Below are 26569 nucleotides of genomic sequence, written 5' to 3' on the forward strand. Positions count from 1 at the left end.
TAGAGTTACAGACAGTTGTGTACTATCATGTGGGTGCTGGGAATTGAAACTTGGGTCCTTTGGAAGAGCAAATGCTTTTAACCGCTGAACCACCTCTCCAGCCTGTGTATGTTTCTGTGTGCAAGTACTTATAGAGGCAAGCCACCCACTATGGGTGCTGGGAACTGAACTCAATCCTTGACAACTGGAGTACAATCTTTTTTTGTGCATAATTTATTTATTTTTACTTTATTTGCATTGGTGTTTTGCCTGCATGTATCTCTGTGTGAGGGTGTCATATCTTGGGGTTGCAGACAGCTGTTAGCTGCTATGTGGGAGCTGGGAATTGGACCCAGGTCCTCTGGAAGAGCAGTCAGTGCTCTTAACCACTGAGCCATCTCCCCAGCCCTCTGAGCATATACTCTCAAGATCACTGTTGTTTTTTTTTTTTTTTTTTGGAGACAGGGTCTCACTGTGTAGTTCAGAATGGTTTTGAACTTGCTTTGTGATGATCCTACTGCCTCAGCTTCCTGCATGCTGGTATTATAGGCTTGTGCCACAATGCCAATCACATATTTTCTTCTTTTATAAACACAATTTACACTACCAGTTTGATGGTCACTACCACTTTCATCTTTCATAGTTGGCACGTGTTAGCACATGTGATTCAGAAATGTTATTTTTCTAAAACTAGGAGTTTATCATAGAGTTAAGTTTTTCAGCCTGGATAGAACAACATATAAACAAAAATTTAGAAACAAGAACCATACGTTACTAGCAAAAAAGGAGAAAATATACAAAAGAATACAATTAAGAACCCATTTTTTCATTTTTTTTTTTGGATTTTCGAGACAGGGTTTCTCTGTAGCTTTTTGGTTCCTGTCCTGGAACTAGCTCTTCTAGACCAGGCTGGCCTCGAACTCACAGAGATCCGCCTGCCTCTGCCTCCCGAGTGCTGGGATTAAAGGCATGCGCCACCACCGCCCGGCCCCATTCTTCATTTCTTAAATGTAAATATCAGATATAAAACCAAAGCATTCAGGCTGAAAATCTTCAAAGGATACATCAGTATGCTTACTGTACCACTCCCTTAGAAAACAGTTTTTACACTACTCCACCTACCTAACAGAGCAGCAAATATAGGAAAACGATTTGGGTTCAGGTCCAGTTGCTTGGCAACTTCATGCATCAGATATTGGCTTGTGGTAAGACTCTTCCCATTGCGGCTCAGTTTCAGGGCATGGGCACTGAAGTAGTAGGGGATGTTGCACAGTGCATAATCAGAGTCATACGCCACCAAGCCATGGAAACCATTCTCTCTGCAGAAGCCAATCACTTCTTGATGGTGATCCTCAATGCTCTGTGCAACCTACGCACAAAAAAAGAAGAAAATACCATCAGATAAATGTTCTAACTGCAGCAGCAGGCTCAACAGGCAGATGTACTCCACAGCATTAAAAAGCTACTGACAAGCTGGGCAGTGGTGGCGCACGCCTTTAATCCCAGCACTTGGGAGGCAGAGGCAGGCGGATCTCTGTGAGTTCGAGACCAGCCTGGTCTACAAGAGCTAGTTCCAGGACAGGCTCCAAAACCAGAGAAACCCTGCCTCGAAAAACCAAAAAAAAAAAAAAAGCTACTGACATAAACATTATTCAAATGATCCAAAAGTGCCAGGACCAAGTGTGTAGCACAGTGCTCCAACAGGACTCTCTTGGGAAACTGAACTCAAATCACCTGTCAATCTACCATCCCATCTAGACTGCAAATTAATCCCCACTCATGACAATTCAAAACTCACCCTTCCTAAAAACAGGCAAATCTGACTGATCCCCGTGACAGTATTTAGAAGGAAAATGGAGAGGGTGGGGGAAGATGAAAAGGGGAAATAAAAACAGAAAGACAAAGGAGACACCCACATTCGCATAGCCAACACAACCTTTTCAAAGTACATCAAAAGTGTAAGAAAGCAGAATTACACTTTCTCCTTTAAAAAAAAAAAAAAACCTACATCTAGCTATGTCCCAGTCTATGTTCCTAAGGTATTCATCACAGGGATTCTCGGGATACACATGAACACCCTAAAGTCCCTGAGCAAGCCACATCAGAACTACCACTTAGACTCACTACATGCTAACTGCCACGTCTGTGAAGAGAAGGAGCCCAAGCACTTTCACTTTGCACCCCTACCAGGAACTACCAGAACTATGCACAGTAACCTAGCCTAGAGGCTCACTGACAAGCAGGCAGGGAGGCTGCGGTCCTATGCCCACAAGTACTGAAAACTGCTCTGAAATGTTAAAAGTCCAAATCATTTTTTAAAATTAAACAAGGTGTAATACTTCAAATCCCAAACTATTGATTTCCCTCTCTTGCCAATTCTCAAACTCTGTCCAACTAAAATTCTAGGAAGCTATTTGTTTCTTCAACAAGTGAAGGTATTTTAGAGATTAGAATTTATACTGAGAAAACAACCTTCCTCATGACTCAGCAATACCACTCTTAGGTATATATTCAAAGGATGTGCAATCGTGCCACAGGACATGTGTTCAACTATGTTCGTAGCAGCATTGTTTGTCATAGCCAGAACCTGGAAGCAACCTAAATGCCTCTCGATTGAAGAATGGATAAGGAAAATGGGGTACATTTACACAATGGAGTACTACACAGCAGAGAAAAATAATGACATCTTAAAATTTGCAGGCAAATAAATGGAGCTAGAAAACATCATTGAGTGAGGTAACCTAGAACCAAAAAGACAATTATCATATGTACTCACTCATAACTGATTTTTAAACATAAAGCAAAGAAAACCAGCCTACAATTCACAATCCCAGAGAAACTAGACAACAATGAGGACCCTAAGAGAAACATACATGGACCTAATCTACATGGGAAGAAGAAAAAGACAAGATCTCCTGAGTAAATTGGGAGCATGGGGACCATGGGAAAAGGTTGAAGGGGAAGCGAGAGGCAGGAAGGGGAGCAGAGAAAAATGTATAGCTCAATAAAACCAATTAAAAATACTTATAATGAGTCAGGGGACTCAGTTAAATCTCCAGAGACTAAGGAGAGATGCATGTTCTCTTTAACCTGAAATTTCTAGAACTACAACCTAATGTATGGATTAATGAGTGAAATTTTAAATTAAATTAAATTTAAAATTAAGTTCCAGCGGCCAACTGTCAGGGGAGCAGCAGCTATCCTCCTGCACCTAAGTGACACAGAACATTTGTGTCTCCTCAGTGGTGGCCATCATTAAGCTCATCTCCTTGCTGGCTTTCACAATGGAAGTGGTTTCCAGGTCTGGCTGGAATTAGTATAATGAAATCTCACCAAGAGGCAAAGCAAACCGTTAATGATACTAGCTAAAGGAAAAATAAATTTTTTAATTCTCCTGGGGAGAAAATTTAATAAAACATTATTATGGTATAAGAAAAGGCAAAACTACAATTACTCAAGTAGCGGTCTTCTATAGATGAAGAGAAACTTACCTCATCCTTAATCTAGAAACACATCAGTTAACATAGAAAAGTAACTTAAAAAATGCTCAAAAATTAATTCTATCTTGAAATGGTAATCTTAGTCTAGTCTAAGTTCTTTATTCAAATAATTTTCTTCCATAGAAACTTCAAAGGTGAAAGAAAGAAGGAAGAAATTTTAAAGTAATGCTAAATGAACAGAAATTACTGGTTGTTTCCCAGACATCCCCTCTAAAGAGGTTCTTCAATAAAAGGGAAGAGACCCCTATGACGACAGACCACTCATCTTAGAGGATTCACAAGCTTACAGGAGACGGCGCAGGGAGTCTGCACGGTTCACATTTCTATCTGTGGGCACTCAGTTCATTAGCATCCTTGTTCCAGAAACCCAGAGCAGACCATGTCCAAGGCTAGGGACAGGAGGGCTAGGCTCAGCTCCTGACTTCATCACTCTCTGAGCTCCCTGACTATGGGCTTTACCCAAGGCAGGAAGGAAGGACTTCTTCTAAGGAAGACTTTTCAAACAAAAGCTGAAAAAGGTGGCTCTGGATGGGTTCCCAAGGCCATGCCCACACAGATCTGAGGTAAAATCAAAGATAGGGAAGTAAAGCTTCACCTGGGTGGGATCAGAAGCCAGAGAGTGGAAGGTGAAGACTGAGTCAGAGGGGATCAGGTTAACTTGTCAGCTTTCAAACAATGCTGTGAGTGTTGTAAAACAATCGGCAATATATTTTAAAAGCTGTAAAACCTTCATGTTCTTTGCCCAGTAACCCTACTCCAGGAAATAGCCTAAAAGCTAATCTACCAAATAAAAATCATTAGATTTTGAGCCATGAAAAGAATCATAATAACTCCTACAGGAGAAAACCAAACTGAAATTATGAAACAGTCACTACAATGTTTTTTTGGAAAAACTTAAGGGAAGTTTCATTAAAACATTAATCATATTAGAACACAATATAATGATAATTATAGATAGCAAAACTGTGTCTGAAACAGACTGGAAAGGGAAAGGCCCAATAGGGTTGTATCAGGGTAGTGGAATTATGTGTGAACAACTTTCTGAGGGGGGGAGAGGGAGAGAGAGGGAGGGAGGGAGAGGGAGGGAGGAAGGGAGAGAGAGAGAGAAGAGGGAGGGAGGGAGAGAGAGAGAAGAGGGAGGGAGGGAGAGAGAGAGAAGAGGGAGGGAGGGAGAGAGAGAGAGAAGAGGGAGGGAGGGAGAGAGAGAGAGAAGAGGGAGGGAGGGAGAGAGAGGAGAGGGAGAGGAAGGGAGGGAGAGAGAGAGAACACAAAAACAGCCTGGTTAAGGCCTGGGAAGGCTGGTGGCTGGATGAAGGTAACCGGTACAAGCCCTCAGGTCCATCCCAGTACTACCACAACAAGAAAAAAAAGAACAGTCCCACTACAAAGCAGCCCACTACAAAAGACAAGAACCTCCACGTTCATACTGTATCCACTGCAGCCAATCATAAATCTGCTGCAGCCGGCTATTTGTTTAGTGCTCTATCTGCCTTTGTGGAAGAATTACAATATTGTTAATCATTTGCAAATTAGAGTTGGGGTGGATTACTAAAGTTTGTGCACTTTTTAATACACTAGATTTTGTTGTTCCTTTGAGGCAGGATCTCACTGTGGTTTTTTTAGGATAACCTCAAACTTGCAATCCTCCTGCCTCAGCCTACCAAGTGCTGGTATTGCAGGCCTACATAATCATACCCAGCTGCACTTTGCTTTTAAATGCTAATCTAAAGACCAGTGTTGAGAACAAACAAAGAATTCTGCTGGGGTGGAGGAAGATGCTAATGGGGAACTACTGCCAATCATTCCTGCCACTGCGCCAGCTGCTGCTAATCTGCAACTTAAGAATCCCTGGGAACTCACAAGATATGGCATTTCTCGGTCTCTGCTTCCCGCGTGTCAGACAACAAGCCTTCTCTAATATAAAATGTGTGAGAGCAGAGGTCCTTGTTTTTTGTAGAGACAGACCCATAAAATTTAAGAATCTGCACAAAGTCAACAGCAGAGAGTGGACTAAAGGGTATGCTTCTTTCTAATAGGACTATTATTTTTTTTTTTTTTATTTTGTAGTAGTGCTAGGATAGAATCCAGGGCCTTGCATATGTTAGGCCCTTATCCCACTACCTGCTTCCAGCCTTTAACCAGGACTAACTGATGAATGAATGGTAATTATGTTCACAGTGGACAAATACACAGTTCTCAAGCTTTAAGGTAATGATGGTTGATAAAAGACCTGGCAGAAGATGTGATTAGAGTGAAAACAGCAGACAGGAGGTCTGAGCGGGAGTAAGAAAGAGTGCCACACCACAGGTAGTCATTCATCCAAACATAACAATGAAGAAAGGGGAGGGGCTGGAGAGATGGCTCAGAGGTTAAGAGCAGTGCCTGCTCTTCCAAAGGTCCTGAGTTCAATTCCCAGCAACCACATGGTGGCTCACAACCATCTATCTGTAATGGGGTCTGGTGCCCTCTGATGGCCTGCAGGCATACACACAGACAGAATATTGTATACATAATAAATAAATAAATATTTTTAAAGAAAGAAAAAAAAAGAAGAAACAGCACGGTGGCATCTGCCTGTGACCCCATTACTTGGGAAGTGGTAACAGGACAGCCAAGAGATCAAGGACAGCCTCAGCTGTCTCTAAATAAATTGGATTATATTTTCGTAAAATTTTAAATTAAGGTCTGGGAAGGTGGCTCTGGTGATGTGCATGCTAAACATGCACAAGAACCTGAGCTGGGATCTCCAGAACTCATGTAAAAGAACTTCTGTAATCCCAACACTAGGGAGGAAGGAAGAGGCAGGAGGATGCCCGGGAGCTCACCAGCCATATTGATGAACTCTAGCTTCAGTGAGACCCCATCTCAAAAGCAAAAGGAACACACTGAACATAGACCACTGGCCTCCACATACACACGCATACATGTGCACACACATACTCAAACATATGTACATACACATACAAACTAAGTCCTAGAGCTTCAGTGCTCTGAAGCCAGAGTAGGACAAACAGGAGCCATCCTCTTCTGGTGATCAGGACTCCATTACTTTTTCCTTTTCTCCTGCTTTTACTCTTCCCAGGATGTGCCTGGGAGCAATAAAATAAAATTTGTATATTTATAGCTCCATAAATTTGTTAATTTCATTTTTAGGAGTGAATAAACATTGTGAAGCTTGAGGCCAGAAATGAAGAGTGCTTGCTCTGCAATAGTGAGGACCAGAGTTGAACCCAAGCACCCAAATGAGAAGCCAGCATTCTCACAAATGCCTGCAGCCCTAACTCCACCCACCCCCCACCCTGGGCAGAGTGTGACAGAGACAGGAAAACTGTTGCCCTTTGCTGGTTTCTAGCCTGGCCAAGGAGACCCGGGTGTAAGGAGAGACCCTGCCTGGAAAGGAACAGGCAGAGTGCTTAGAGAAAGCACCAACATGCTTTTCTGGTTCATACACCTGCGCACATACTCACACAGATAGATACTCAAATCCCAACAAGGGGAAACGTATGTGGCCAAGTTTGTGGCAGATGTCTATAATCTCATCATTCAGTGTGCCAAGGCATGGAAAGTTCAAGGACAGTATAGGTTACATAGCAGGGCCCTTTCTTAAAAAATAACAAATAGCTGGGCAGTGGTAGTGTACCCTTTTAAACCTAGCACTTGGGAAGCAGAGGCAGGTGGATCTCTGAGTTCTACAAAGTGAGTTCCAGGATATCCAGAGCTATACAGAGAAATCCTGACTCAAAAAAACCACACACACACACACACACACACACACACACACACACACTAATAAATAATGAGAATCCAGGTGGTGGTGGTGGCACACTCAGGAGGCAGTGGCAGGTGAATCTAAGAGTTTGAGGCCAGCCTGATCTACAGAGTGAGTTACACAGAAAAACCCTGTCTCTAAAAAAAACAAAAACAATAAATGAACAAAGAAGTCTATGAGATGCAACGTTGAAAATATTGTTACCGTTAACCCCAGAAAGCATAAAACAAAAGAACTAAGCCTTCAGAGCTCCTCAGAGAGAACCCATCTCTAAGGTTTAGACTTGGATTTGAGCTGCTTCATCATTGGAAATCCCGTGCCAGAAGTCACTGAGACCGCCTGCTGTGTTAGAAGTGGGGCAAGCTTCCCACCAAGGAAGTGAAACTCCAATTCAAAACTCCTGCACACACTCAAAGAAACAATCTTCTTCAGCTCCAGCTGAGTGCAAGGCCAGTGACCCACACAAGATGCCTGCCTGAGCCAGCAGGTGAGAGCTACAAACCCTCCCAAGAAACAAGGCATGCAAGGCTAATGATGAAAGGTTTAAGTGGCAGCAAAATGTACTGGTTTCACTGTCAAGAAAGTACCTTCTTAGCTTAGGATGATTATTTTTATTCTACTATCAATCTACTACAGAATTTTGGGTTAATTTGGCACTAGACAAACTAAAAAATAAATAAGCTGACGAGATGGCTCAGATATTGAGACCACTGGCTGTTCTTCCAGAGAACCAGAATTTGGTTCCCAGTACATACAACGATCTATAACTCCGTTCCAGAGGATCCAATGCCCTCTTCTGGCTTCCATGGGCACCAAGCACACAAGTGACACACAGACACATTAAAACAAGAGGGACAAATAAGTCAAAGTTGATTTTATAAAGAACAATGACTTAAAGTTTCCAAGATTAGCTAGCAAGTATTATTACTATAAATTGTGAAAAGCAGCCACAGAGACAGCCCTGGGGGCAGCGCTGTCACTAGCTCCTAAACTATAGGGAAAGCACAGTCATAGGCCCCTGCTAAGCAGGTGGTAAATTGCCCACTTAATACTGATGTACCTCCGTGTTCATCACAGGGAAGCTGGGATGATTAGACACACTGCATGTGAACCCCACATAATCGTTTCAGATAACACTTGAAATGTTTCAGGCACTTCTTAAGTAAACCAGGACATGTCATAGAGAAAAACACAGTGTATGATAGCTCATGGAATAATTAACCCATCCTCCAGCCAACCGAGAAGATACAAGTTAGTCTGGTCATAGAGGATGTTTATGAACCTGAATTCTTCTGCTTATAAGATAAAGCAACAAGCTTTGACATAGGCCCACAGAAGTCCAGCCTGTAAGTATTAGGTGGTGAAACTCACTCCTGGCTTCTGTTCCTGCCCTCGTCCAACTCACAAATCGAATCCAATTGTCAATTCCAGTCTGGTGAGGTGGGTTATTGTTTCTGACTTTAAAGGGGAGATATAACTGTAATAGCATTCATTACAATCTCTCCCTCTAGGGAAACTGCAATCACAACTGACAAAGCAGATCTTACAGACCTCATTTATTCCACAAGAATAGAAGGCAATGGTCCTAAAAGCAATTAAAAGTATTTGTTTGAGTTAGGCCAGAATTCCAAAAGGAGTGACATCAAAAAGATGCACAACTTTGGCAAGTTATTAGGGAAATGCAAACTACACCCAAGTAACCATACTAAGTAGGATGGCTGCTGTTCAAAAACAGACAAGAAGCACAGGCAAGCATGCGTAAGAACATAAAGCGGTACAGCAAGTGTGAACAACAGCATAGCAGTTCCCCAAAAAGACACAACATCAGGGCTGGGGGGGTGGCTCACCAGGTTAAAGCGCCTGCCTGCCTGGCAATTGCCCATCTCCCACGCCCACGTAACTGTGAGGGTGCACGGTGGCTCATGTGTAATTATGGTGATCGGAAGGTGGAGCTGAGATTGCTGGAGCAAGCTGGCTAGCTAAACTAGTGGAGTCCTGAGGTAGGAGACATCCTGCACCTCAACACAGAAGGTGAAGATCGGTAAAAGATGATTGATACTCAACATCACCTGGTGTTCACATGTACACATACACATGTGCTCACACAAGAATGTACACTACACACATGTATATGCAGAAAAAATAGTTAAGGCGGCAAATTATGTGTACCATACTATAATTGTAAAAAGACAACCAAAGGGTATGATTTCCCCCTTTCAATTCCTTTAGCAGGTTGTTTGTTACACAACTGCAGTTTGAATCAATGCTTATGTGGTAATAAATTTGCTTCCTTTCCCTTCTTAAAAACAAAACAAAACAAAAACAAAAACAAGGGAGTAGATATAAAAGAAATGAAAGTTAAATATTTTATTTTTTAAAAATTAAAAAACCTGGCAAGAGACATCATAGTATTTTCACAAGGATTCTATTTAAAATAGCCAATTATAAAAACCTCCAAATGGCTCGGCTAAAACTTAATAGAATTATTTTGTTAAACTAACTCTAAGCTGGGTGCAGTGACATGCACCTAAAGACTCAGTTAACATCTTGCATCTAGATAAACAAATAAATGACAAGATTTTAAATTCATCCCAAAATTTGAAATACCAAAACTTAATTTTAAGAGTTCCAAAAAAAAAGAATTTTAAATTGATACAATTTACCACAGTAATGTTTACAAAGTCATACACTCTGGGCAGGATCTAGAGAAGCCCCAGCTGTCTCAGTGGACCTGTCACTTCGTGGATGGGCTCTAGTTCCAAAGACAGAAGCACACTGGACCTCAGGGATCAGCCCTCTGGCTGGTACCTCCTGTTACTGCACTATACTAACTGGCAAAATGACAAGAGCATGGTGGATCCATTCTTTCCCCCAAAAAAACAGTTTGTTTGGTTTTTTGTTGTTGTTGTTGTTGCTGTTTTTGTTTTTTTCTGAGACAACAGCAAAATAAATACCAAATGGCCAGGGCACAAATGGAGCTGTCTCTCAATGGCAGCTCAGCCCACACTTCCCCCATAACGCCTCAAATCAGGAGCAACGAGAAAGAAAGCAGCAGGAGCAGCCAGTTTACCTACACAGTCCTCTTTTATGCCTTCTCAACAGAGTACATCTTGAGTTAAGAAGCATAAAAGGATTATTGTAAGATAAAACCCAGGCACCAGGTGGCTGGGATGAGCTCAGTCAGTCACCTTTGGAATTAACTGACTCTGGGCTGAAAAAAAATTCTACTTCCTCCTATCACACAGCCTTCAGGAGGAAGCTGCAGTGTTGGGTGTGCCACACTTAGCAGGTAATCTGTAAACAACTACAATAAGCCAGGGATTGTTCTAGGAGCTTGATGACAGCCAAGGTCCTCATAAACTTACTTTCCATAGGGGGAGGGGGGGGGAAGCAAAATAAATGATAAGCTACACAGCCACCTGGAAAATTTTAAAACATTGTATGTTAATTCTGGTTCGTTTATTTTTAAAGATATTTTTGTTATTTACTTATGTATACATGTATATACCTGCATGAGTGAGAAGGACAGAGGGATGTTAAACGCCCTGAAGCTGGAGTTACAGGCAGTTGAGAGCTGCTAGATAGATGTGGGTGCTATCAGAACTCAGGTCCTCTGTGAGAACAGTATGTGCTCCTTAACCACTGGGCCATGGCTCCAGACCCAAACTCTGGTTCATTTCTATGTCTAATTGATTTGGGGGCTTTTTGTTGGTTTGTTTTGTTTGCTTGTTTCTTGTTTTGAAATTCTGTCTACAAATCCCAGAAAATAGCCTAATCGTTCTAAAATACCTTTCCTTATATAAGCCCTTGGAAACAGAAAAGAAAACGTAAGAAAACACATTTTATTTTTAATTAATTTATTTATTATGTATACAATATTCGGTCTGTATGTCTGCAGGCCAGAAGAGGGCACCAGACATCATTACAGATGGTTGTGAGCCACCATGTGGTTGCCAGGAATTGAACTCAGGACCTTTGGAAGAGCAAGCAATGCTCTTAACCACTGAGCCATCTCTCCAGCCCCAAGAAAACACATTTTAATAAATGGATATTGACCCAAATATTGAAAGAAAATAAAATTTTTCTGGCTATATAAAAGAACATAGTAAATATTTTAATTTTAAAGGGTGAATGTTGGCATAGTGGTACAAACTTTTAACCCAGCACTTGTGAGGCCAACATCAGCCTAGTCTGCATAGCAAGTTCTGGACCAGACAATTCTACATAGAAAAAAACAAAGCCTGGCATAGTGGTACATGCCTTTAATTTCAACACACCAGAGACAGACATAGGCAAATTTCTGGGAGTTCCAGGCCAACCAGGGCTACCCAGTGAGACCCTGGTTTTGTTTGTTTGTTTGTTTAAGTGAATGTTGGGACTGTGAAAATGGCCCAGTGGGTAAGAATGCTTGTTCTGCAAGCATAAGGACCTGAGGTCAAATCCCCAGGACTCACAGTTGCACACATCTGTAACCCAGTTTTGAAGGGCAAAAATGAGCCAACCTAGCCTAACCAAAACAAGCTGCCAGCTCACTGAGAGACCCAGTCTCTAAGCAGTTAGGTGGTCACTAATACAGGAAGATACCCAAGTCCTGCTCGGGCCTCCAAATGCACACACATGGGTACACACACATACCCCAAGAAGCAAGGTGGTATTGAGACAGGCTTTGAAGAGAGTGTAAGTTTGACAAACTTAAGTGAGACAGAAATCAGAAAAGATGGGTAATAGAATCAAAAGTAAACAGATAAATAAGGTAGGGATGGTACAAACCATGAAGCAGGAGATATAATGGCCAGGGCTGCAGAAGGGTCTACAAGTCTGAACAGAGCTGGACTCTTAATGGCTTTAGTCAAGTCTGAACACGACAAGAGGCCTCCCTGAAGATGTGGTAGGCTGCTCTACAGGGTGTGAACGATGAATGACCTGGGGTAACTGTGGAAGCTCGAGGTCACGCTGACCTACCAACAGGAAATGCTACTGGTTCCTAGTATGTCTCACACTTCTAGATTCTGGTTGTATTTGAGTCTATATCACTTCTTAAATGCCAATAAATAGCCAAAAATTTGGTTTCAGAACCTGCCAACGGGTTTGCAGAGCAGCTGTGTGGTTGCCTTCTATGTCAGGGATGCTGGGAATGAGGAAGAGGAAGAGGTGAGAAAGACTGTCATTAGTGTAGGGACTTGTGGGGGGAAGAGGGGATGGAACGGTCAGGTGACTCTGAAGCGGTGAAGACTGATGGGAGTGATCTTGAGGCTCACACCTGTATGGGTGAAATTAAAACTGCAGACTTGGGAAAAGGAAAGGTAGAAGGCAAGGGGAAGACATCCAGAAAGAAATACAGAACACAGGCTTTGAAGGGGTTGGCACTTCTTATCAGGGCTGAGCTCTGGTAGAACAACAATGAAATCAGAAATTCAAAGTGAGAAACCAAGAGGCAAGTTAAAGACATAATAGCTGGTGGGGTGTGGAGTGTGGAGAACAAATCTGGCTGGTGGAAGGGAGGAGGGGACCACTGGTCTGTAGGTCAGGGAGACAAGACATGCCGTGAGAGATTGGCCTGTGTCAGGCATTATGAGCATGTGGATGGGATACTCCTCACATGACAGTGGACACCAGGAAAAAGAACATGTAACAAGGAAACCCCACAGCCTTTGGCCTTTAGGGAAAGTCTGAATTGTTTTGACCACTGAAGAGAGCTCAAGGTGGGAAGAGACAGTGGGACTCTGGAAAAGAGACTTGGATGAGGACAACAGATAACAATCAGAGCTCAGACACACCGGTGCTCAAGAGCTGAATCTGGCCTAGAGTACTGTTTTGCTTGGCTTGACAGTTCTTAAGTAGAATAACTTTGAATAGAATGTGGATTTCTGGTTTACTTGAAAAATCTGGCTATCTGGAAATGTGGATGCACAGCTCTGCATAACTTTCGTGCCGCTGGACGTGGTGGCTCTTAGTTCCGTGGATCTAATGATGCATGATTTTCTTCTACATAGAAACCCTGCTGCTCCTATTGTAACTGCAAAAAACCTGCTCCCAGGGCGTGAGCACTAGGCACACCCCTAAAGTACTCATACAATGGAACTGGACTTTTGACTTTAGCCTGCACTTCCCTCTGCAGGGTGCAAAGTCCCCATTTGTAGCTAAGCCAGTAGATGCTGCTTCTCCCCATGTAAATTGGCCAGTAAGATACTGAGTACCAAACAACGAACGGAGCGAATGTGAACAAGGACCAGTAAGCATCCAGGCTGACACTGGTTACTCCTCGCCGCAAGATCATCAGCCCTAAAGTGTGTTTTCTTGGTTGAAAACAGGAACACTATTTTGTGTAAGCTCTGCATAAACAGACCAGAGTACTGAATTACCAAAGCCCCACTGGAAGGAACTCAGGATGAGGTCTGAGGAACCTCAGGATAAACTTTCACACCTACACCTCCAGTCTGATAGGAGAGGTGTTTAGACAATACCAGTGAATTAATGTCACCAAGATTTTCAAATAAACACAGGTCACTCCCTGAGGCTTCAAAGGTTACCATGACTCAAGGCACACAAAGGCTACTCTCTCAGTGACCAGCAAATGCCAAGTTCAAGTAATGCTGTGTAAGGTCCACAAGAAAATTATCTCAAGTATAAGCCAACTTCTAATGGTCACAGAGAGCCACTAACTGCAAAACATGCACCTAGGCCCAGCGAGGAGGCCCAGCAAGCAAAGGCACCTGCAGCCAAGTCTATCCAATTGTCCTCTGACTTCCACATGTGCCCCCAACACACACAACCCACCACCACAAATAAATAAATGTGAAAGTAATTTAAAAACATAGTTATTACTCTATCAAAGAAGCATTCTCTAAACCAAAAGGGATTTCTCTAAATAAATATGACAGGAAATTATAGCTCCCCACCAATTTATAAAACACTAGTAAAGGCAGAGGAGTGGAAAGAGGGAGGTGAAGATGGAGATGACCAAGAGTGGCTCACAGATGTGAAACTGTCAAAGAGTAAATAAAAGATATCCTATTTAAAAAACACTAAAAAAGTGAAAAAGATGGTTTTTGTATTTTTGCAATAGGAATGTTTTTACACAACATAATATATGCATAGGTATTCGTGTCAATTTCTTTACCAACACTTATCTAACTTTAAAAAGTAGTAATTATCATACAGCAAAATTAATTTTTATTTAGCTTTGATGTACAGTTTGATTTTTAAATGTTATCATCACCAGAAAAGAGCACACGACTTCCACAGCTCTGCACTTGTCTCCAGCAGCTCACTCCTGGGGCCAGTGTTCACTCTCTCCTCTCTTGAGCTCGATTCTCACAGCCACTTCCTTGCTAGACTCCCATCCCTATGGCTTTCTCTTTCAGAGAAGGTCATATAAAGAGAATCACACTTTGTGAGCCTAGCTTCGTGTGTGTGTGTGTGTGTGTGTGTGCGCGCGCGCGCAGCTACATGCATATGATGTGTGGAAGCCAGAGGTTAATGATGGGTGCCTTCCTCAAGTACTTTCTACCTCTGAGAAAAAGGGTTTCTCACTGAACAGGGAACTTACTGGCCAGCAACCTAGGGAATCTTCCCATGCCCACTCTGCCAGCACTGAAGTTATGGCTGCACGGGGCCAGCTCAGCTTCTCCTATGGGTGCTGTGGTCCTACTTCAGAGCCTCTTGTTTGTGCAGCAGGCATTACTAACTGAGCCACTTCCCCAACTGCTATTTGTTTTGTTTTGTTTTCCAAGACAGGGTCTCACAGAGCCTAGGCTGGCCTCTAAGTGTTATACAGCCACGGTTAACCCTGAACATCTGAACCTCCTGCTTTTACCTCCCAAGTACTGAGACTAGAGGTGTGTACCACTATGTCCAGTTTATACAATGCTGGGCATGGACCCCTGGGCTTCACACAAATGAGGTAATGCTCTAGTAACTGGTTACACCCCCAGGCCAAATACTAGCATTTATGTGAATAAAGTCTCATTAAGAAAATACCCATTAATGGGATTTGCTAGAACATGTATGCTTAGTAAGAAACTACCACTAGAGAAAAGGCTCAGTAGTGAACACTGGCTGCTCTTCCAGAGAACCAGGGTTCAATTTCCAGTACCCACATACTGGTTCACAACCATCTGTAACTCCAATTCCAGGAAATCCAATGTCCTATTCTGACCTCTACAGACAGCAGCCACAGACGCAGTACACTAAACTGCCAGCCCGTTTCCAGATGCTCGCACCTGCTAGCCCTGGCACTGGCAGCCTTTCCTGCTCGCCCACTCTATCAGCTATGTGGTGACAGCTCATACTGTTTCAGGTTTTTATGAGCATCCAAAATAAAAATCCAACACACACACCCTTAAACAGAGAACACTAAAGGTAATTTTATGACTCAAAATCATCCTTTTTAAAACATGTATATTATTACTTTAAAAAAATTTTTTTAGATTTATGTGTGTCAATGTTATGCCTGCTTGTATCTATGCACACCACATTCGCACCTGGTGCCTGCGGAAGTCAGAAATGGGCGTCCGATCCCCTGGATCCCTGGAGTTATAGATAGTTGGAAATCACTATGAGGATACTGGGAATCAAATCCGGGTGGGTCCCTGCAATCTCCCAGTCCCTCAAAATCATCCTCACAGAATAAATGCTGCACTGCTCCCAGGGATACCCAACTACACAGGGCTGTTTTCTTGTTTAAAAATAGCACACAGAATTCTGTCTGCTTTCTGCAGTTTCACATCTCTCTGCTGTCACTTTTTGCTATTAATGGTGCTCCTGCCTCCAGCAGACTTTCTTCTTCACCCGCTCTCTCTCCTCAAGCAGAGCTGAGAAAATGGACAACCGGGGTTGCTAGAATTACATCGGCAAAGGCTAGAGCAGGCTGAGAGAGAGCATAAAGGATCCTTCAGGCAGAAAAGACAACACTATTCTCCTGTCATTATACACAATGTCCTAGATACCCTGCTTGGCAGCTAAGAAATTTTGAAAAGCTAAACTTCTTAGGCGTTTCTCAAAACGGTGAGGTTGCTAGGAAGACCACAGGTTCTCACCCTGAAGCCCATGCTAGCCTCAAACTCAGGATCCTCCTGCCTCAACTTTCCAAGCGCTGGGACAACAGGCTTGTCCCGTCAAAAGCATCTAGACTGTCTTAAATGTGGCTTAAATCTAGCTTCCAAACACCCACTACATTGGTCAAAATCCTAAGTACCTACTTGGAATGAGAGGCATTCACAAGGGCCCAAAGATGTTACAGTTGGCCAGTTATGACAGTGTAACCTTTAAATCTCAGCCTCAGGAGCAGAGGCGGGGCATAAGGACCTCTGTGAGTTTGAAATCATTCTGGTCTACATAGATAGTTCCAGGCCAGCTAGGGCTATATAATGAGATCCTGATTTTTTTTTTAAACAGTTACAATTTAGAAGAATTCAACATTTCTTGTGAAAAGGTAAAAGCACACAAGAACGCACACACACAGAGATTCTAATGAATATTCTAATATGAATATTGAATGTTTTCTTGAATGTTAGAAAGCCTTGTGTCATTAGCAAAAACAGGTAAGAAAGCTCACTGTCTTAAATGTTACTTCCCAGCACTAAACTTTAAACCAGGACCTTTTTCAAGCTATCCTCTAGAGGTGGATCACAGACGGAGGGCTCCACTTTCCCCTTCCCAGAGCCCCAGGCTACGGAGAAAAAGTGAGAGGCACGTATTACCTCTCACACGAACTAGCTGAGAAATGACATGCTGCGTATCTGCCACGCTCCCGGGCCAATCACCACTCTTCCAGCCGCCTCCACCCACAGACTTAAACACAACTTCACCAATTGCAACAGGATCCTGGGTGGGACTTCCGCAATCATTTTAGGCTTAACTACCACCATCTCATCACTGCCAGCAGGGATGATCAGGAAGACAGTCTAAAACTTTCAACTCCAGCTCAATTTCCAAAGAAAGGAACAAGTTGGAAGACATAGGCAACTGTTAAAACTCAAACAGCCTCATCCTCCCCACCCCCCAAATAAGTGTTTTAAAGAAAACATGAAAATGCAAGCTATCCAGACTTTTGAAGACCAGTTAGGTGCTCAGTTTTCAGTCAACTGCTGGGCCCTTAAATTCTCCTCTGGCCCAATTTTGGCTGCAGAGCTTTCTGACAACGTGCAGCTCTCCTTACCCACCCATCGGGGCCCACTGAAGGTCACTGAATGCTTCCTGTACAGCAGAAAAAATGGCTTTCAAAATCTTGTGCCTTTGCCAAACGACCCCCAAATTCTTCTTCCTGGTTCTGCACCTTCACATCAGACAGAACTGACAAGATCCCATCTCATCAAATTTTACAGTACCTCGAAATCTAATACCAAAATTCTACCATAGACAATTTCTCCAAATATCTTTTTCAGAGGTAGAGGAGCGGGGGGTCCGCCTTCAGAATTAGAGACCAGCACGGGCCTAGACACAAGGTTCCCCTCGCACAGCTTTAGAGGCAATCACTATTTTCATCTGCCTGTCCCCAAGGCCCTGGCGATCCACTGTCACGATTTATTCTACATGCTTCCAAGATAAACCTGTTGCTGGGAAAGAGCGGGTTAATTTCGACAGATGCATACACAATTAAGTCTAAAACCAGCGGGTGGCCTGCCAGCCTCCAAAAAAGAAGAGACTGAGGAGGCTGGAGATGACACCACCAGTCCCACTTGGGGTGGGGGTCTGTCCACCAGCCTAAGTGTCTGTCTTATCCACAAGTCTATGGGCCCACAGCAGACCAGAGAGAAAGTGGAGAGGAATGGCTGTGGGCGGACTTCAACCACGCCGGGCCTAAAAGGCCCGACATCCATCCTGCTCCAGGCGGTGGCACGCAAGTGTCCCGAGAGAGCCCCCTGAGAGCCCCTGAGACCTGCTCTCTGGCCTTCCACAGGCAGGGGCACCCAAGACTCAGCCTGGGCCAGGCTGGGCTTCCCGGAACTAGTCCAGCCCTGACTCTGGCCCAAGAAAGTCCCACAGGCCCAACCCAAACCCAAGCCCGAAGGGACCCTAGGCCAAGCCTTGAACCCTGCCCCAAGGGACTCCGGGCCCAATTCTGACCCTGGCCCAAGGGACTTCAGGCTCAACTCCGATCCCTACCCAATCAACTCCAGGCCCAGCGCAAACACAAGCACGAAGAGGCCCGGAGCTCAACTCTGACCCCTGCCCAAGTGACCCCAGACCCTAGTCCCGACCCAAGCCCGCAGGGATCCCAGTCCAAAGGGCACCAGGCCCGATTCTGACTCGGGTCCAAAGGGACCCCAGACCCACCCCTGAGAGACCCCGGCCCTCCGGCCCTAGGCGCACCTTGACGTGGAAGCGGATGAGCGCCAGGCGGATGCAGTGGGCCATGCAGACCGGTGGCAAGAACCAGACCTTGGGCGGTGGCGTGCCCTTGTTCTGGACATGGCTGACGATCTGCTGCGCCGTCTGGCGCTCGTTGCCCTGCCGCTTGACCCACTCGTGCAGCCGGGCCTTCTCGAGCGCGCCGTTGAAGAAGACGAAGAGCTCGATGTTGCCGCCGAAGCAGGCCTTGGCCAGAGCCGCCAGGTAGCCGAGCATGTGGTTCCACTGGCCGCCGCTCACCCAGTCGGTGTAGAAGCCACCGTAGAGGCGGTGCAGGCAGTTGTCGGCATCCACCAGCAGGCGCAGCGGGGTCTGCGGGGGCCGCTGCCGCCCGCCGCCCACCAGACTGCCCCGGGCCAGCTTCTGCAGCTCCACCGGCACCACGGCGCTCGGACAGTGCTTCTCGATGTAGTCCTGGAAGCCCTGCACGCCCATGGCGGCGGCGAGGCGGGCGCGCGCTGGCGGCGGCGGGGCCGGCGGCGGCGGGGCGGGGGGCGGCGGGGCCGTGGCGCGGCCGGCGGGCGCGGGCAGCCTCAGGGCGGGCTGGGGCTGGCCGGGGGCGCGCTCACGGCCGCCGAGGCCGCCATGTGCTGCCACCTCCCAGGGCCATGTCTGGGGAGGGACCTGCGCCGCCGCCGCGCTGCGAGGCCGAGGCCGCTCCTGGGCCGGGCGGGGCGGCGCTGACGTCGGGCCCGCCCGCGCGGACGCGGAAGGCGGAAGAGGCGGCGCCGGGCTGCGGCCGGGTTCCCCGGGGCGGCGGCGGGGCGGAGAAGGAGGAGCGCGGTTAGGGCTGTCGGGCCCTTAGGGGGCCGCGGCCGGGCGGGCTCGGGGAGGCGCCTGAGCCCGTGCAGGCCGCGCCCCGAGGCCGCGGGCCTCCGAGGCCGGCCCCGCCCCGCGCGCGGCTGCGGGCTCGGGAGGCGTGGCCGGCAGCTCGCGCTCCTCCTCCGCCGCGTGTGTCGCGCGCCGGGGCGAGCGAGCCAGGAACCTGGGAGTGCGAGTCGCTGTGGAGGACAGGGGCGACAAGATGGCGTCGCTCCCGGGACCGGGCCGTGACTTGACGGCCTCGCGTCAGAGCCCGGCTAAGGAGACTCCCCGAGAGCCGCAAGCCTCCCCGCGTTGCGCCGCCCTCCGGAGACGGCCGGACGTGTGCGCTGCCTCGGGGATGCCTGAGAAGGCCGCTAGGATCCCGCTAAACCCCGGCGGCGACGGTACGTATGCAGTGCCGGGACCAAACGTTCTGAAACGAAGTCCCTGCCAGTGCGCCTGGGCGTCTGGAAGGAGCTGGGGATGTGGCTCGGCTGGCACAGTGCTTGTCTGGCAGGCACAAGCACAGGGCTCGACCCCTGCGCGTCGCGCAGCCTTCTGGAAGTGGAGGCGGGAGGCGCAGAAGTTCAAGGTCATCTCCGTCTAATTGGAAGCCAGTCTGGGCTACTGGAGACCCGTCTCCCAAAAAAAAGAAAGAAAGAAAAAAAGAAAGAAAAGAAAACAGTTTAAAGGAGCGTTTTTGCTTACCTCCAGCTCCTCATCTTTTTCTGAGCAAGCCGGTGCTGGAGCGGGGTGCACCAGACACAGGAGTGACCCATCACGCACAACTGCTGAGCACCAAGTCCGTGCAGACCCAAAGCCCTCGTCAGTCTCCGAGAAGAGGCAAACGGAATTCTGTAGGGTTCACCGCCCCCCCTTTTAAAGAATATTTTTTATTCGTTGACCGTTTCGTACATGTGTACAATGTAACGTGATCATAACACCTCATTCTTTGTCTCAAGCACGGGCCCCTGTGACGTAAATAAAACGCTGTTGGAGCCTTGATGGATGTTTAAAGCCCGATAAATTATGCCGCTTACGGATTAAATTAGTGATGAGGGCAGGGTTCCATGTTATGTAGAAAGTGGGGTTGCACTTAGAGTCTCGCTAAATAATAACACCCCCGAAATAGCCAAATGTTTTGGAATTCATGGTTAGTGTACAAGATTGGGCATGAGTCTCCGTCACTTGTATTTTCATTAACAAGATTACAGTCCACATATTTTCATCCAATTGTTTAGGTTTGGGTTTATTCTTGTTTGCTGGTCTGTTTGGGCAGAGCTGGTGGACAACCCAGGGCCTTGCACATGCTTCGTCAGCCTTTGCCACCGCTGACTTGTTTTTATTTCTTTTAAAAATTTTTGCTTTTATTATTTAAAAAAAAAAAGGAAAAAACCGTTTGTGCTAGTATTCATGGCTCTGGAAATAAATGTACTTTTCATCTTAAGACGGAACGCCAAGGTTCTGGAGGTGGACCATCAAATCTGTGTCACCTTCTCTCTGGTCCTTCTGGGAGAACCCTGGCTTTCTTTACTTCCCAGGTTGTTCTACAGATGCTAATAATATTGAATTTGTCCTCACTTCCTCCTCCCGTGATTAGTGATGGAGGGAATGTTTGGCTAACAACACTGTAAATAAAACTTAAATTCTTTAAATACTAAGGTAAAAGCAAGCCCTATTTATAAATGCTACAACTTCTTATATGCTTGAGAATACAATGTGATTGGGTCATGATTAAAGGACTTTTTTCTTCATTTGGTCTTTAGGCTATATTAGAGAAACTTTTCATGAAGAGATTAACAAGCTATTGAGAAAAAAAAACAACTGAAAAATAAAAATGTTTAAAACTGCATATGCATAGGCTTCACACGAATTACCAAATAAAAGTAAGATTACTGGCCTTGCTAGGGTGTGTACACCTTTAATCTCAGTATTCGGGTTGCAGAAGCAGGTGAAGATCTGTGGGTTCGAGGCCAGTCTGTTGTACATAATGAGTTCCAGGACAGCCACTGCTACATAGAGATACCCTGTCTCCAAAAAAAAAAAAAAAGAAAGAAAGAAAGAAAGGAAGAAAGAAACATATAATTAGTAGATTAATAGAGAAATGCTTGCTTTTAACTCTTTTCCATTTTAACTTGTTTCTGATTGGTTAATTCATTACAACTTAAAGCAGGACAATATTGCCATTTTGGGTTTGGGAGTTTTGGATTGGGTTTGGGGGATTTTCTTTAGATAGGATTTCACTCATAGCCCGAGATAACCTGGAATTCACTATGAAATGCAGCCAGCCTCAATTTCCAGCAATCCTCCTGATTTAGTCTCTAGAGTTCTGGGATTTCAGGTGTGAGACACAATGCCTAATGAAAATATTGACAATAACTGTGGTGGAGACCTCTTTCTTACCCATGTGGTCAACAACCAAGATTAGAGAAACCCCAGACCACAGCTAAGTCTTGACCCTGTGACTATGAATAGGTACAGTAGTCCCTGCTTGGGATTTGAACCTGCAGTGTTGCCTAGACCTGACCTGTTGATTGGTTATTACTTCAGAGTCCCCACAGAGCACAGGCTTTTTCTGCAGTCTTAGGGCTTTTCCTGTTTGGGGGCTTCTGCTACTCTGGGATTAGGAGGCCTTTTCTTCTCCTCAGTTAGGTGGGTTAAAATGCTGTTCTCGTCACAGCTATGAATTCATCTTCCCTTTCAGTTATTTTAAAAATCCAAAAAAGTTTTAAGTTTTGAGCCAGTAGGAAAGTAAAATTAGGTTGTATAAAATCTAACTTGAGCAATTGTCTTAGTTAGGCTTTCTCTTGCTGTGTTAAAACACCGCGACCATGGCCCTTGGCCCAGAAGGAGTTCATTTTGCTTGCACTCCAGTTTCTCAGTCCTTCATGAAGGGAGCAAGAACTCAAACAGCGGGACCTGCAGGCAGGAGCTCATGCAGTAGCTATGGAGGAGAGCTGCTTACTGGCTTGCTCACCATGGCTTGCTCAACCTGTTTGTTTATACATCCCAGCACCACCAGCCCGGGGATGGCACCACCCACTACTGGCTGCACCCTCCCCACTAATTAAGAAAATGCCTTACAGGCTTGCCTACAGCCCGATCTTGTGGAGGGGGTTTCTCAATTGAGGATCCCGCCTCTTAAATGGCTTTAGCTTGTACTAACAGCACAGCACAGATAAAGAACAGACTCCTGAAATGATTATCATAAGATGGGTTATTTACCAACTCAGCCAAAGGTCCCCGCACTTCCCTGGTTGCTGGTGTTCCTTACCTGCCTGTCCATACTAGTGGAGGCTGTTTGGTGTCCTTTTCGTGTGTCCACTGTCCCACTTCTTGCCATCTTCAGCCAGCCTCTCCAACATCCCTCTTTACCTGGGCATCATACCTTGTGGACTCCCACCCAGTGCTCCTGAACTTCCATTTCTATAGGCCAGGACATAAAGGAGAGAACAGAAGTGTCTGTCTGTACTGTAACCAGGATTGTAGTGAGATTTTCTGAATCAACAGGCCTCTGCCTTTTCCCCTCGAATAATGAATGGGATTTAGGGGTATGTTGCTGTCCTTCGAGAACCGTGTTCTTGTTTTCCTCCCACATCCCATATTGGGAGTACAAAGGAAGGAGAGTGACTTATTAAATTGTTTACAAACTTTGGGTGGAAGGTCTGTAATTGGTCCCCTGCGCCTTTCCAGCATGCTCACAGTTCTGTTTGGCTGGTCTTCCAGCCCTGTGATAGCTAGCATGAATGGAGACAGCTGATCAACATGCATTACATACTACAAACAACTGACATGTCAATTACCTTTTCTTTCTTTCAGATTTCCAGAGGCTGTTGTGTTAATTGCAGAGTATCTCCAGGACCAAACAAAAATAACCTACTCAGCAACACCAAGGCTCATTTCCAAAGCCACAAATATTGCAAGACATAATCAGTGACCAGATCCGTAGGTCCTGTCCAACAGGTCAGCTGTAGCTGCTGACTCTGCTGAGAAAGCACTAGTGTCACCACTAAACAGGGACACCGTTTTCTCAGGCTGAGTAAGACAGGTCCCCCACATGGGCGAAAGCAGCCAGCACTGCTGCTGGACCTAGGTTCTCAGGGTTTCAACTTACATTTTAAACCGAAAGAGCACTGCCTGCTTTTGACATTTTTATAGTGGTATATTATTTGTGTTTTAATACATAAAGCTTGCCTGAAGATCAGAGGGCAAAGTTACCATACTAGGCAGCCATAGAGGCCAGGGAGTAGTGGCTTTAATCCCAGCAGAGGGATCTCTGTTAATTCAAGGCCATCCTGGACTACACACAATTAAATCTGTCTAAAAGAGAAACAGCTCACACAAAGGTGATCCCAACATTTAGGATCACATGCCTTTAATCCCAGCACTAGGGAGACGGAGACAGGAACAATATGGCTGGGTGGAGAGAGGAATATAAAGGGGAGAGACAGGGACTCGGTGGAGTTTGAGGGTTTGTAGAGACAGGATCTTGTCCCTTCAGTCTGAAGATTTGGTAGAGGTAAAAGATCTCTCTAGTAGTGGTTAGCTGCCTTGCTTTTCTGATCTTTAGGTTGAACCCTAGTGTCTGTCTCTGGGTTTTTACTATTCATGCTGCACATTTTCTTTTGGGAAGGGTGGAGAGTATATGTTGCCCCTGTACGCGTGTGTGGAGGCCCATACCAGCATGGGTTGTCTTCTGTCTACCTCCATCCTCTTGTTAAGAAGGCTACTTCCGCTTAACCTGTTTTGGCTAGGCTAACTGGCCAGTGAAACCCCAGGATTCACCTGTCTGTACTCATCCCATGCTGGGGTAACAAATGTTCCCACCATACCCAGTTTTTATGTGGGTACCATGAACGAGAAATCATGTCCTCATGTTTGTATAGAAGCACATCCCCAGGCAACATCCACAGCCCCTTTTGTTGTCTCTCTTGCTTATTAGCCATTATGCTATCCAAACTTGTGTCTAGATGGCTTTGGGCCAAATCAGAAATAGCTGTGCTCAAGAGAAGAGTTGCTGAGGACTTTGAAATGAGGGGTGTATGTTCCCTAGGCAACTTGCAAGAGGTGACCCAGGCAGCAGTGGAAGCTGTTGTGCTGTAATCCTGTTTAGAGAAAGAACTTTCTAGTTGTTCCATAAATGCTGCCTGGTAGAATGTAGGGTGAAATCTCTAGGATTTTGGAGAAAGGCACTCACTCTAATGCCCAGGCTGGCCTCACACTGCTGATCCTCCAGCCTCTGCCTTTTGTGTACTGAGGTTTCAGAAGTACACTACTACCCTCAGCTACTGAACGGTTGAGTGAATTAAATTTTATTTCCAAGAGTGATAGAAATCCGATGGAGGCTTTTGGTTTTTTGTAAGTTTTGAGACAGGGTTTCTCTGTGTAACTACCATGGATGTCCTAGAACTTACTTTGTAGACCAGGCTGGCCTCAAACTCAAGGGAAATCTGCCTGCCTCTGCCTTTCAAGAACTGAGATTAAAGGCATGGGCCACCTTTAAAACCAATAGAAGTTTTTAAGAAAATCACGCAAGTACAAAGTGATTTTAAGGTTTGACCATTTCTAGATTAGTTACTTAGTAATCTGTTGCACTTGTGCAAACAATACAATGTATCCAGAAAAATCACCACCTTTACACCAGAATCTGTGAAGCTGTCCAGGCTGGAAACCTGAGCCTGTTTCTCTCTGGAAAGCACAGTCATCCTGAGAATGTTGGAGACTCCCTGCTTAGGTCTGGGACTACAGCCAAAGAGATTTGGGGTTCTTGAGCTACAAGAACAAAGTGCATGTAGAAAACAGTAAGTTCTGCCTCAAATTCTGAAAGCAATGGGGATAGACCTACTGACAGCATGGCAAAGCCCCACCCTAAGACACTGAGACTGAAGAACTGCCCTTCCCCTGCTCACCATTACTGCCCCCTAAAAGTCCCCAGAATGTAGAGTAGGGAGAGCTGGTCTTGGGAAGTAGGGCCTGGAGCATCATCTGCCACATAAGGCCCTCCACATCCAGAGTTTCATAACAGTTACATGACACCTAGTCCTTTGTATCAAAGCTAACCTTAGGCTGAGCATGGTGGCACACACCTTTAGTCTCAGTACTGGGAGGCAGACAGATGGATCTCTGAGATTTGAGGCCAGCCTGGTCTGCAAAGTTCCAGGACAACCAACCTCTGTTACACAGAGAAACTGTCTTGAAAAACCAAACCCCTGTCCTAGGTTTTCTTTGCTGTAAAGAGACACCACGGCCACGGCAACATAAAGGAAAGCATTCAATTGGGACTGGCTTTACAGTTTAGAAGTTTGGTCTGTTATCAGCATGGCAGGAAACATGGTAGCAGCTTCTCTATCTGAATCCGTGTCAGCAGGAAGAGACGCTACTAGGCCTGGCTTGAGCATCTGAAACCTCAAAGCCCCCCCCCCCACACACACACACATCCCAGTGACACACTTCCTCCAAATAGTGCCACTCCTTATGGCCCTATGGGGGCCATTTTTATTTAACACCCCTCCCAAAAAATTACCCTTCAGGAAAGCATGGTGGTTCATGATTTAATCTTAACACTCCAGAGGCAGATTTCTGTGAGCTCAAGGCTAGCCTGAGCTACATATTAGGAGCCTGTCTCAAAAAAAAAAAAAATAACCTGTCAAGGGGCTGGAGAGATGGCTCAGGGGTAAAGGGTATGACTGCTTTTCCAGAGTCTCTTAAGACTTCATGTTACACTGTCAGTTTGGACTCTCAGGTCATCGGCAACAAAAACTTGTACAATATAGGCAAAAACATCACTTCTTACAGAGATTAGTCAAAGCACCAGAATTAGAAATGGTGAGAATTTAGATGATAGCTCAGCCAAGCAGCCTAAGGTGCTGGGTTAAGAAATGATGGGTACACGTGGGGTACTAGTGACTATATATATAATAGGATATCCTTAACCTAGTCGTGAAAGTCACTCTGATCTTAAGAAAGAAAGCTGGGTAGTAGTAGCACTTGCCTATAATCACAGCACTTGGGATGAGGAGGCAAGAATTCAAGGTCATTATGGCTCCCTGAGACCCTGTCTTGGAATTCTCAAAAGGAATTTAGGTACTGGGATTGAACCGTTTCACAGAAACTATACATAATTTCTGTGATTATGTATCTTTTTAAGAGCTAGCAGTATGGCTTG

At 45.3% G+C, this 26569-nt stretch overlaps 1 protein-coding gene across 2 annotated transcripts in view; it reads right to left on the reverse strand.

Annotated features, from left to right (window-relative positions):
- Positions 1–19124, reverse strand: part of Fam120a (family with sequence similarity 120 member A) — an 85644-nt gene extending 66520 nt beyond the window's left edge. For both annotated transcript variants that reach the window (XM_057788049.1, XM_057788048.1), the window contains exons 1-2: positions 18562–19124; positions 1102–1348 (exon numbers count right to left, since the gene is read on the reverse strand). In XM_057788049.1, coding sequence (XP_057644032.1) covers positions 1102–1348; positions 18562–19035 — 721 coding nt within the window. In that variant the 5' untranslated portion in view covers positions 19036–19124. The remainder of the gene's footprint in view (positions 1–1101; positions 1349–18561) is intronic.
- Between the last annotated feature and the right edge of the window lie 7445 nt (positions 19125–26569).

The sequence above is a fragment of the Chionomys nivalis genome, chromosome 13, assembly GCF_950005125.1.
Source record: "Chionomys nivalis chromosome 13, mChiNiv1.1, whole genome shotgun sequence".
Lineage (NCBI taxonomy): Eukaryota > Metazoa > Chordata > Mammalia > Rodentia > Cricetidae > Chionomys > Chionomys nivalis.